At 31.5% G+C, this 13671-nt stretch overlaps 1 protein-coding gene across 1 annotated transcript in view; it reads right to left on the bottom strand.

Annotated features, from left to right (window-relative positions):
* LOC110027804 (syntaxin-71) overlaps positions 1 to 7673 on the bottom strand; it is a 46187-nt gene extending 38514 nt beyond the window's left edge. Inside the window, exons 1-2 of the mRNA XM_020729383.1 lie at positions 7316 to 7673; positions 7058 to 7183 (exon numbers count right to left, since the gene is read on the bottom strand). Of these exons, the coding sequence (XP_020585042.1) occupies positions 7058 to 7183; positions 7316 to 7477 (288 nt within the window). The 5' untranslated portion in view covers positions 7478 to 7673. The remainder of the gene's footprint in view (positions 1 to 7057; positions 7184 to 7315) is intronic.
* Positions 7674 to 13671: the final 5998 nt, after the last annotated feature.

Here is a 13671-nt window from a genome sequence, read left to right as displayed (position 1 = left end):
ATATATATATATATATATATATACGTAAATTAAAACGTCCTTTCCGAAGCGGGCGATGGGATTTCGATTCCGGCGACCGACAGCTTCTTACGGACGACCCCCAAACAACCTCTTCTTTTTTTAAGTGCTGACAATGGCATGGAAGAAAGAGCCTGACAATTAGAAGGGAGAGAGCAGAATCAATCCCACAAAAAAGCCAAAGAAAGCCGTATAATTAGTTCATTATCAACCATTTTAATTGCAATCCAAGCTTTACTATTTACAATAATAGCCATTAATTTATTAAATATTCCATCTCTATTAATTGCAAGATAATGACAAGAAATAATAACAAGAATGTCCAAATGACAATTGCTCATCTTATTCCTAACAAATATCAAAAAAAAAAAAAAAAAGAGGGACAGTAACATGAACATGATAGATTAATAAATATTGACTAACAAAATCAAAAACTTGAGTTAGATAATTGAGAGTAGAAGTCTCACATTGCATCAACTCCCCTGGGGTTGTGAACAATTGTATTACGAGTATTTGAAATGCTGTTAGAGGAAGAATTGGAAAAGCATGATTGTGCTAGTGAGCTAATAAATCCATCCCAGAGTGTACAAATGAAGGTGATATCCATCACAAGGTATCACCAATGAATAATAGACTCTTCTCCAAGAGAAAAAGAAAAGGAAAGAACAACAACCATGGAAAAAGGCCCATGTCGCAAATCCTTTCATTTCCCCAAAAAAATAGCTCCACAATACTATATGCTTTCATATACAATGATAGACTGATTTGAATTAATCAACTTATTTAACAAAATTGACCAAAAGCAGTTGATTTTTGTTTACTGTACACATCATTGCGAAGGGTTCAACTAATCCAACTAGGTTAATCAAGTTGGGTTAGTTAATAAGCTAAGGCTAAATTGAATTAGTTTGATTTGGTTCGATAGGGTCAAACTTAGATTTATGATGCAGTTTATCATCCAATTGGTGATGATCTAAATAGATAAGGTTTAAAGAATTAGCGCTGGTTATACTTGTCTTGTATTTTCATAAAGATTATACTACAATTAGTCTTTGGGCTAGTTTGAACTTTTAGTTATCTAATTATTTATAAGAAGCCTCAAATTAATTATAAACATTGCGATATAATGATTGAATTATTGGGTTATGGTCTACCAATAATCAGCTTATAGATGTTTGCCAGTTTATACATCATTCAAACTTTGAGGATTCAACATCTTGCCTAAAGAATTCAACCATCAATGTCTTGAGGCTTCAACATCAACAATTTGATGATTCGCTATTTGGTATTCAATTGTTTTTTTTTTCCTGTCATATTTCACAATTTTGCTACATTACCCGCACCAATTTGGTATTATATACAAAAATCACTCTATTTTTGCAAATTAATCAATTTGCTAATGCATTTGCATTTGTCCCACAATTTCTTGTAATTTTGCATTTTTTTTTTTTTTTTTTTTTTTTTTTTTTTGCTTTGTCCCGTGTTTTCTCTCTCTTTCATAGTTATTTTCTTTCAAACAATATAAAAAATAGCATTAAACATTGACCATCTGATGACCGCGTTAGGAGAGTCGATGTTTTAGATTTGACTTATGTATGAAAGGTAGAGGTAGACCTAAAAAGACTTGGGCATGTTGTATAAAAAATAATTTTTATTTATTAGGATTAAATAAAAATATAACACTTAATAGGACACAATGGAGAAAAAGGATTCATGTAGCTGACCCCACTTAGTAGGATAAAAACTTGTTTGTTGTTGTTGTTGTTGAGATCAAAAACAGTCCAACAATAGTCAATTCAAAACCTATGATAATTGATCATATCATTAGTCATAAATACAATCAGAAACAAAGAAAAAATTAATTTTCAAACTATCACAATCAAGATTAAAACCCAATCAGAATCAAATCTCAAATTCATTAAAGCTAAATAAAGTCAAAATCAAAATCATCAAGTCAAATTGCATCATTATTTCCAATTCAAGTTTTAATGGGTTCTGAATATAGAACCTCCAAGTTGTTAATCTACATTCAAATCCAAATCCGAATCTCTTTGAACTTGGAAGTCTAGGTGGATTAAGTCTTTTAGACACTCATAGCTTAGTTCTTTCCAAACTTGTCTTCTAGGCAATCCTTTGTTTAGCCACTTCGACTCAAGCTCTAGTAGGTTTGGATCGTTAAACCTTTTCTCGCTTATAGTTGCATTACAAATTGAAACCTTTCAGAACTTATGAGTCTAGGTAGGAATAAGTTTTTTATTACCCCCACACCCCAAAAAAAACATTTGTCCCATTTCTTGTAATTTTGCATTTTTTTTCTCTCTCTCTCTCCCTCTTTTTGTTTTCCTTGTTGCCATGTTTCCTTTCTTTCATAGTTATTTTATTTCAATTGAGATAAAAAAGAGCACAAAATAGCCAAGCCAAAACCTATGATAATTTATCATATCATTAGTCATAAGTACAATTATGATCCCAAGCAAGCTCCATCTCCTTTTTACATTAAGTCCAACCTCAAAAGCTCCAAAATTTCACAAGTCCTCGCATTTCAATTCAAACTAATTTTAGGATATACAATCATTTCTGTATGTGGTTATTGCAAAAAATATCTGCAGTGCCCATTAAATTGATCCAAATTGTTTGCCTCTCTTTAGTTTGGCTCAATCATCAAAGAAAACTTTCTCCTCCTACAACCTTGATGTATATCTATCATCTCAAGCTTACAAGCATCTTTTATTCCCTACGTTCTTGCTAAAATCTTGTTGTTACAACTCCTATTCTTTTAAAACATCCTTTATACAACAACATCATCTTCCTTCAAATCAATACATCTGCTTAGGGATCAACTTAACTTATTCAAAATACATCACATCAAATCTAATTTTGATGTGCTCTACGATAAGATAACAATATCATCTACCTTTAAAAATTTGCAAGTATCTAATGTTGAAAAGCATTGCTTCATTTTTAGCATTTATAGTTTGCAAGTGGTTGAAGCAGAATAGGGGCACATAAGGCCTTGGGGATAAGAAGATCACAAGAAGAACAAGATTCTTTATGTGGATGAAAATTATGGTAAATGAAAACAAAAAAACTATAGTAGGGACCCTTATAGCAAGTAAGGTAGTCAAAATGGCTTGTTGTTCGCAAACAACTCGTGTTTAGCTTATTAAGTAACTCGTGTTCGATTTGTTCGCTAAACAAACAAGTTGAACACTAAAAATTTTTTTGCGCTTGCAATATAAACAAGTCGAACACAAATAAAATAAAATAATTAAATTATTTTATTTTAATTATTAAGTTGAACACACACACACACACACACATATATATATAATTGATGAATATTATTTTAAAACTTTAATTGACTACAAGGCTACATAGATTTATAATCAATTAAAATTAATATTAAAAATAGAATAAATATATATTAAATTCTATTTAAATTAATATTTTAATAAAATAATAAGATTTAAAGCTCGCCCCTACGCCCCTACCTTTAACATCCAATGATTGTTTGATTAGGGTTATCAAAACGCCTCATTGTTCGCAAACAGCTCATGTTCGGCTCGCTAAGCAAACAAGTTGAATGTGAACAAATTTTTTAAGCTCGATATATAAACGAGTCGAACACGAACAATGGTTCTATTTAACGAGCCAAACACGGACCGAGCCTAAGCTCGCTCAAGCTCGGCTCATTTACACTCGTAATAGCAAGGTGGAAACAAAATAGAGGACAAGTCATGCATCGCACAAATAAGATAAAGAGGTGAAGGACTTTCTTCTTTTTTTTTTCTTTTTTTTTTTTGTTAGAATAGAGTGAACCAAATGAATCATGGTTTGAAAATTGAGATATGGTCATTGCAAAGTAAGAATAAGGTATTGGGTAGATTAAATCAAGGGATTTTGAACAAAACATTAAAAAATCCAATGATGACATGGCGTAGATGAAAAATTCCTCACATGAAATTGAGCTCGAATACCAAATTACATAAAATAAGACAATAAAAGCGACAATTATAAATTTTGATGCAATGAATTGTTAAGATAATAAAACAATATATATATAAGAAGAATAGAAGAGGTAAGGAAAAGAATGTTGTGCAGGTAATAAGACAAAGCATGTCATAGGAGAAAGAGAAGGTAAAGACACAGCTAAAAGAAAGATGGGGGAATAGATCTCTAATCAGGATGTCAAAAAAGGACATCTTCAATCCATTAACAAACCATATTCAAATACAACAATCCTAGTATCATTGTAGCAAAATGTTTCTTTGACAGCCTAATCCTACTGAAAATTAAAAGGGAAAATTATATACATAGCACCCAAAACATTGTTAATTATCAAATCTAGCACCCAAGTGATATTTTTGAACTACTAAACTAAAGTATTTATACGTGTCACGGTCAAACCATTGAGAATTTAATAAAAATGAAAAACATGAGTCGGGCTTTTATGATGAATTTTGATATAAGAGTAAAAATTTGAAAAAAGGATGAAAGAAGGAGCTAGATTTGTAAATAGAAATGTTTCGGCTGCTATGTATGTAATTGCCCCAAATTAAAATAATGGCAGTATACAACTAAAACTAAAACTTGATCGTATTACCTCAAGCAAACAATCAAAACAGCATAAAAGAATAACAAAAAATAAGGTGCAATCACACTTTACCCCCATTGGTAAGCACATAACCCACATTTAGTATAAAGATATGCACTTAACATCAATTTGCTTTTGACTCCTTGGTTATTAATATTTTCCATCTAACATCATGAAAAAAGTAGCATTCTCACCAAAAATGAAGATATGGTGAGTTTACCATCTTCCCTTTTCCTCTACACTCTAATTTGAGCACTTCCTTAAAAAAACTTACCACATATTCTCATTTTTCTCTTCCACCTTTATGAAACCAGTTGTAAGCTCCCAATATGCCAAAGGAAATGACACCACATGGATAAACTCCTTCCATGTTCACAAAGTAGCAAAATACCTCTTCTTGATTTATTTTCCAAGGAAAAAATAGCCCTATAAAAATTTTGTAAGAGAATTTGAGTTAATCACTTTGCGGAATTCTTATTCCAAGAAGAATTGAGGAAGAAGAGGAGAATAAGAAAAGATTTATACAAAATTCATACTTTGAGTATCAAGATCCAAATGGAGAAGCATTAAAAATTTTATAGGAAAAAAATGAAGAAGATAAGACATCACTAGAGAGGTCGAGACGGTAAAGTTAAATATTGGAGATTGAATGATAAATAAGAAAGAGCGAGTTGGTGTCAATTGCCTAGTTGTGAATGTTGGAGAGGAGGGATAAGGGCAAGTACGACTAATGCTGATAAGGAGGGGACTATGATATTCTATGGTCCCATTACAAATTTCAGCCTTAATATCCTATGGTCCCATTACAAATTTAATCCTTCGATGAGAACATCTTTTTAATACGGTCCATCAAATCAAATGTCAAAAATCAATATGGTGCATTAATCAAAAGCATGTGGCGATTAAACACACATTGTTAAACCACATTAAGGATATGCATGCATTATGATGAAATGAATGAGGTGAAGTACAATTAATCCATAAAATAATACCAACTAAATTAAAATAAACAAATAATCAAATTTGAAAATTGTAATTAGATGTCTTTAGTAGCATTAATAGCCCATTGCACTTGAATAACTTTACTACAAAAGAACCAATGATAATTGTCCTTGTAGTCTCACTGCTTATGTCAGTGATTTGTTTGGCAATGCTAAAACATTATATTTTGCATTTTTTAAAGCATCTTCTAGCTAAAAGTCTAAAATCATTATGAGTAGTCATCAGCACACCAAACTACTTTACATCATCCCTTTTAATCATCCCTTGAAATTCATTCATATAAGAGTTAACTCTATTATTTTGCAAAATCTCTAGCCATATTATTTTTTCTCTGCCTCTATTCTTCCATAGCCAATTAACTCTATCTACCAATCTTATTGAGCCATTTTGAGGTCTTATTTTTACCTCTTCAAACCATCTATATCTATAATTTATCTCCTGACTTTCAGAACGTGTTGCTTTTACTAATTCTAGATAACTAGACATATTAGTCTTGTCACACATCCACTTTAAATTTCACTTTTTTTCTTACTCAGTTGGATTAGAGCTTTATTTGTTGCCACACTCTAATTCATACAGCATAACTAGTTTCTCATTTACTAAAATTAAACTTTAGGTCTCATAATATAATCTTCTTACATAATACTCATGAGACTTTTCTCCATTTTCCCACCTTTAACTCTAGATGAATTATACTTATCTATAGATTCTTTTTCTTTTTTTGATAGAATGAAGGTAAATCTAGCATTTCTAATCTTTCAACAATATTGATTTATATTTAAAAAATACACCCACTAAAATTTTATTTCAAGCACTCAATATTTACTAGAACAATTCTAAGCCCATCTGCCTCCTATAAATTATCTTAATTGCTCTAAATTTTACATCAAAATATTTCTCATTTCTTAGAACTATTCCATCTACCAAAGCATACATCAAGGTGACTCATTTAGGGATATGAATTTAATTTAGATCCTCGATTTAATCCTAATTTGATTGGAACCATTTGGACACTGCACAAACAATTTTACCACTACTCATTGTTCAACTATAGATATCTTCAACTTCAACACACCATTGGCACGGATTTTATCCTTAATGCCCACCATCTTGACTATTGTTGTCCCAAGATTTTATCTTTATTATAATTATCTTCAAACAAAAATTACCAAAATAATAGTCTTTTAGCATATTGGTAAATCGTTTCTCCAATATTAATATGATCTTCCTTAAATTATGTCCAACATACCCCCTGAAAACATTATTGAATGACACATACTGATTCCCCTATATTATCATAATCATGAAGATCTTCAAATTCAATAGCCCAAATTGCAGAATAGAAGAACCCTTTCATTCTTGATAACAAAAACAGCAAAATGTTACTTCACAAAATATGCAAGAGAAAAACCTCACGAAGATCTGAGCACGTGGCCAGCGTACCTTCTTAAGCGCCAACCTCTGCAATTTCGGGACCTCCTCGAGCAACTTTGCCTTGATGCGCCGGATCTCGGCGTTCATGGCCACCACCGCCGCCCTATTCTTCTCCTGAGACGCCAATTCCGATTTCTGCAGGAACAAAAAAAACCTCCGATCAGCTAGAAATCACGAAGAGATTGAAAAAATCAAAGCGACAGTCAGAAGAAAACGGGGGCAGGGAAGATAATGTAGACGCGAATAGGGTTAAGAAGGCGGGATTACATTAAGGGCGGCCTCGATCTCGGCTTCGACGGACGAGTATAGGCGAGCAAAGGCATCGTCGCCGGCGAAATTACCACCGTCGCCGCGCTGTTTATCGACGTCGTATTTGTCGTATTTCTTGCAGATCGAATCAACACGCGTCAATATGTCAATCACGCTCATTTTTGCTGGCTATACCTTCTTCCTCCCAGATTCTTCTTCCTTTTATCCTGATGAGTCTTACCTCTTCAACTCTCCTCAGAGAAACGAACGCGATAGAGAAGATTGAGGGAGAAGCCCAGTGGGTAGCCCTGCAATCAAAGAAGAAAACGACGACGGAGTAGAACAGCACATTGCATATGGCACCCTATTTCAAAAATATTACATGAGTACTCATCCCTTAAAAAGTTACTTACGGAGTCCAATAAAATTACGTGGTGAAAGAGTACAATAAAATTATGTGGTGGAAGGGGTGATAAACTCGTAACAGTAAGAAATATTTTCTTCATGTTATTCAGGAGTTATTGTACTTTAGAAATATTCTCGGTATTATAATAACACAATAACACATCAATAATACTTGAATAACACACAATAACACATGAATAACACATAATACTTTCAATAATTTTAAAAGAATTGTCAAATGTTTTCAAAATGTGTTGCCAAATAATTTTTAAGACTTAAAACTTTCAGAATCTAGTAATCCGGATTTACATGATTTACAAAATCTTATTAATTTAAATCTCATATGTTGCCCTACAACCTCAAATGACAGCAATCATGATACTTTTAATGCAAAAAAAAAAATAGTGAAATTTTTTAAATGATGTCAATAAATTGGGTGTTATATAAAAAAAATATTAAAATTTAGTTGGTATATATATATATATATATATAAACAAATTAATTATATGGTAGATATGTAAATCATCTAAATTATGAATATAATGACAATTGATAATTATGATTATTTATTTTATTATTGTGCTTTTTCAAAGCATTATATAAATATATCACATAATACTTATATAATAAAGTGTCATACACTAATGTTTTAATAATTACATATATGACATCCAAATCTTTAGTATCAAATCAAGAATTGTATTTATTCTTAATTTTTTAAGAAGTAAAATAATTATTTTTATGCTACGTCTTGGTATGATCATGACACGAAAATGTTATAGAAGTGAATATCAAAGTTTAGGCTTTACATATAAAAATATAAAAGAATCATTGTGGCACCAATGATTAAGCCACAATGGAGAGGACTGCATAAAATGAATTATGGTGATGTTCAAGGATTGATTGTTTCTAATAAGTTCTTTATATGGAGAACGAAAAAAGGCATGAGTTGTCATTATTCTATTGGCGTACCATTATTAAAAAATATTTTTTTTTTCTTAACCACATATGTTATGCGTTGAAGGGTTGAACCCTCACTTCATATTTTTTAAATGGGGGCCATATCATATGATCTAATGCCTCTTGTTGAACCAACCAATCATAAGTTAGAGCCATTTAATTCTAGTGTGAGCTAGAAGGGCTAGATCATATTTTAATTATAATTTGATAGCATATTTATTTTTATTTAATATCTATTTGAGTAAAGATGAATTTTTAGACCATTTTTACTCCTTTATTTCATTTTTAATATTATTTGAGATGTTAACTTATTCTCACAAAATAGTCTTAGCATGCTTGTTCTCTTCTCTATTCCTAAAGATTTTTTGTCAATTTGTTTTATGTCCAAACTATTAAGATTATTTTCAATTATCTAAGGTTTAATTGTTTTCACTCTAATATAATCATTTATTTTTATTAATTTTGTAACACATTCATCTTAATATTTTTATTTTCATTGCATCTAGCTTGAATATCTATGACTTCTTTTATTGCTAAGCTCTCAATCTATAAACCATCATAAGTCTAGTTAAATTTTTATAATCTTCAAGCCTTCATGGTATCATGCATTTGAAATCATACTTATTAAGATATTCTTCCCAATTTTAATCACCCATTTTTAACTCCAAATGCCATGTCTTCATCTACATTCCCATGCTCTTTTATAATTTATCTAAGATATTTAAAATTATGACAAATTTGTATCAATTTATCTTTCAATGTTATGAACTAATCATTTTTAATAGCGCTCTTACTAAAACTACATATAATATATTCAATTTTAATTCTACTAATACTAAGTCATTTAAGTAACTAAAAAATAGTGAAGATTATTTTATTACATTCAATACTTTTTCATTAACTATCATAACATAAAAAATAAATTGTATAACATATATTACTAACATTGAATCAAATTGATTATTAAGACTATCATAATTCTAAATTTATTATCCATCTCCCTCTCTCACTCTCTCTCATAGTTTCAATGATGATTCATATCAATTCCTTCATAGAAAGAAAAATATTTAGCATCATGGGGAATGGAGATTCCTAGGAGTTTTTGCAGGGTTAAAGAAACTTAACTATAATATGAAATTCCAATGTTTGTTTTATCTCATAAGAGAATAAGAAGTACTAGTTTCCAATTTTCAACTACAATATGGAAAAAATCATGGTTTGATTAAACCAATTTTGAGAAGATTTAAATCATTTTAAGCTCATTTATCTTAGCTTAGATTTAAACTTTAAAAGTTTAGGATATTTAGGCACCTTTCAAAACTAAAATTTAACTTTTGAATTAGCAGACTACTACTTAAATTAATTTAAAAAATAACAAAGTTCTTTGAGGGATGCTCAAACTCATAATTTGGAATAATATTTGACAAACAAATATACTTATGTAATTAAAACATACATCACTACACACATGATCATGTATCTCTAAGGATGTGCTGACAATATCATTAGTAATAAAATGATTTAAAAGTTGGGTGGCATAAGTTTAACGTTGATGTTGGGAGGTTTCCTTTTCAATCCCATCCTAAGGAGAAAACTCATACTCATAATTCCATCTCAATTCAAAAAGTTAAAGTACGATTCCATTCTTAGGTCAACCCAATGGCCTCATTTAGGAAAGGGTTGGCCAAAGTGGTTGATGAGATTGATAGTTTAGCATGGCCAATGATAGTGATGATCTCAATGTTAGTGAAGGAGACCAATTTATAGCTATTGATGCTAAAATTTAAATGTCTTTATTGTAGAAATTATATGAAGATTATATTATTTTGAATAATCTCAAAGGCGCGCGATTAAATTTTATCAATATTATAAAACCTAAACAATTGACAAAAAAAATGATATGAATTTCTTCATTCTAACAAGAGCAAATTAATGCCACTAAAATTTGAAAAATTGGAGGCTTGGAGGAGCCATAGTAAGTCTAAGGTGTTTCTAATTGAAGTTATAAATCATTTAATAATAATGATGGAACTCTAACATTTTTACAATAAAATAGTCATCTTGAGATTATTCCTATGGCATAAATGGCATGTGATTTTATGGTATGTAGAGATCTAAGATTAAAAAAAAAATGTCAAATTTCAAAATATTTCATAAAATTTTGTGTTATTCAAAGTATCTCATGCTAAAATATATGTTAATTTAGACTTCTCTGGCTGAGAAGATTTTGATAATGATCTCTTCTTGCCAATCAAAAAAAAAGTATAGTGTTATCATGTGCCACATCAGTAAGCATCTTAGTACTTTGCACAAGGCATTTAAACAAGAAATGGGAGCCCCCTATAGATTTGATTGATTTGATTCAATTTAACTAGTTCAAGGCAAAGAGATTCAAAATTCTTGATTTTTGTTCTCATTACATTTGTCTTGCAACATTATAGCATGAGCTTTTTAGGGATAAGGAAGGTAACATTTATGACTCAATTTTTGCATACATAAAATGCATTTGTGAAATTAAAGTTGTTATATATGATGATATTTTGAGGAGATTTGTGATTTTTAAAATTAATGTTAATTTCTTTTTTTACTTTAACTAAATGATATATTAAAAAAAAGTATTGTTATTGTAAAAATGTTTTTAGCATCAAACAATCATATTGGGCTCTCTTTTGGGCTGAACGATCTTTTTCTTTTTGGCCCAAATGTGAGCCTTTAGCCCAGAGACTTAACCATCAGTTAAAACAAATGTCTCATGTAAGTTTTGCTTGATTTAGTGTAACAAAAACATAATACAATATATGTTATATTAAAAAAAAAAATCATCAAATTTATCTACTTTAATGATATGCTTAAAAAATATAATGTAAATTAACGCGCAAACACTTCAAATAAAAACAAAATATAGATATTTTAATGCATTTTAAATTTCACGAAAGCAATCTATATATATATATATATATCTATATGGGTGTGTGTGTGTCGTGTATCCCAATTTGTTGGTTGACATGCACGGTATAAGATCCCTCAAGTCAGGGGTTCAAATCTTCTATGACGACGTATTTCTTAAGGAGATTATACTGAACATTATGTGTGGCTAGAGACTCGTATAATTGCCCCTGATCACTTCTTCTTTTACGCGCACACACACATTTCTTCTTTTAAACACTCACACACACACACACACACACACACACACACACAGAACCTTTAAGAATCCTTCTTCATGGCTCCCACAAGTCCTCTCCAACACTCCAAAAAAACTCTTTTTTTCAAAATTGTGTGAAGATGGGGTTCATATCGGAAGCTTTTTATATTATTTTTTTCTATTTTTTTATGAACATTATCTTACTTTTTATCAGTTGCTATTTTTTTCTATTTTTTGAAAAATTCATAATAAAAAATAATTTAAAAGTCAAATATACTACTGTATATTAGCTATAAGGACACTAAAAGAATTTATTTAATGAATATTTATGTTATCTATTACAATTTTTAACAAATTTTACTTTTATCACAAGAATTTAGTAAACAACCCTAAACATAAAGCTAGAGCCGTTTCAAATGAAGTCTTAATAACAAATTTACCCTTCATTTTCAATTTTTTTTTTTTACTATTTTGTTTCAAAACAACTGGCGTGTTAAGATATTATAATTTTGATCAGTCCATAAAATGTTTGAAAACATATTTCCATTTCTATCTTCACAAGGACTTTAAAGTCATAATAATTTATATACGTGCCACCCCATTCCTATAGGTATTTCGCGACCACATTATAAGGGGGCGGATTATTGTCTCTTACAGGATTACCTGACTGCAAGGGACACTTCTGCTTCTGGAGCTTAGTAGCAAACTTTTCCGTCGCCTCCCCTCGCTTAAGCAGCTTCTACAATGTCTGAATCACGCCACAGAGCTTACGTTATCTCACCCGCTAACGCACGAGTAACTGTAACATCTACAGTATATTGCAAGACCGATTGATGATGGCCGGTCAACATCTCCCTGGAGACCTTCATGCTCTCTGGGAGAGACCTCGACTTTGACATTAAGCGTCTTATTAGCTCGTTCTGAATCCCCCAAGCACCATAACAAGAACCAATAAAGAAGTTCCTCTTCTAGTCCTTTATTTTGTTCTTCACTCCTGTCAAGTGGAGCTCTTTCCCCACCCAAAACATGCAGAGCCCTTCCTGTTGACCTTAAATGAGAAAAAAAAAACTTAAAGAGGTTGATATTCCATGAAATATGCTCCCATTGATAGAAAAGAACGAACGTCATCATAGTGATTATGAAGTTTGGCATTACTTGGGCCGGAATAACCTCATACGTGTTAAAGGCACTCCCGAGCTTGTCATACAAAGGAAACTGAAGACCATATTTGAACCAGTCTTAGTAAAAGCCCATATCCTTGCCCAGAAATTATGTCGCCCATGCTGACCCCGACAACTTTTGGAGGGTGACGTTGCCTTGCATAACATACTTCCTCTACAACTCCTTCGCCTCGTTCTCTATCAAGAACAAAGGACCAGTGTCCTTAACGGAGCCGAAGAGGGTGGGGGAGTACTTCGTGGCCATTTATATATATATATATATATATATATATAACCAAAGACCGAAGGGGGAAGGCGACTGATGCTCCATTCACTCCTGTCTAGTACCAGCAATGGGCAAAGGAGCGGACGATTGGTATCCTCCCGAAATGACTACCAGCAGAACTCTCACTGGCTTAGCCTATAGAATGTTCATTACAACTACGGACTCCGCAGCTTCTTTCGACTGCCCACCATCCTGGCGACCCTTTGACTTGATTAATTCATATGCATATGAAAAATGTCAATGATCTTTTAAAAATTTATGGTGGCCAAAAAAATCTTTACGTACTCATGAATCTATGTAATGAGAAGATGGTCTCCAGATATCTTCTCCCCTTCTTTTGTTGTGGGTGTCTTTGCCTTCTTGCAATAGCAACTGAGGAAATATACCAATCTTTGTTCACTTTGACCTTTTTTCGCTC

Source organism: Phalaenopsis equestris, unplaced genomic scaffold (assembly GCF_001263595.1).
Source record: "Phalaenopsis equestris unplaced genomic scaffold, ASM126359v1 Scaffold000450, whole genome shotgun sequence".
Taxonomy (NCBI): domain Eukaryota; kingdom Viridiplantae; phylum Streptophyta; class Magnoliopsida; order Asparagales; family Orchidaceae; genus Phalaenopsis; species Phalaenopsis equestris.
This window is presented reverse-complemented; position numbering and strand designations above follow the sequence as displayed.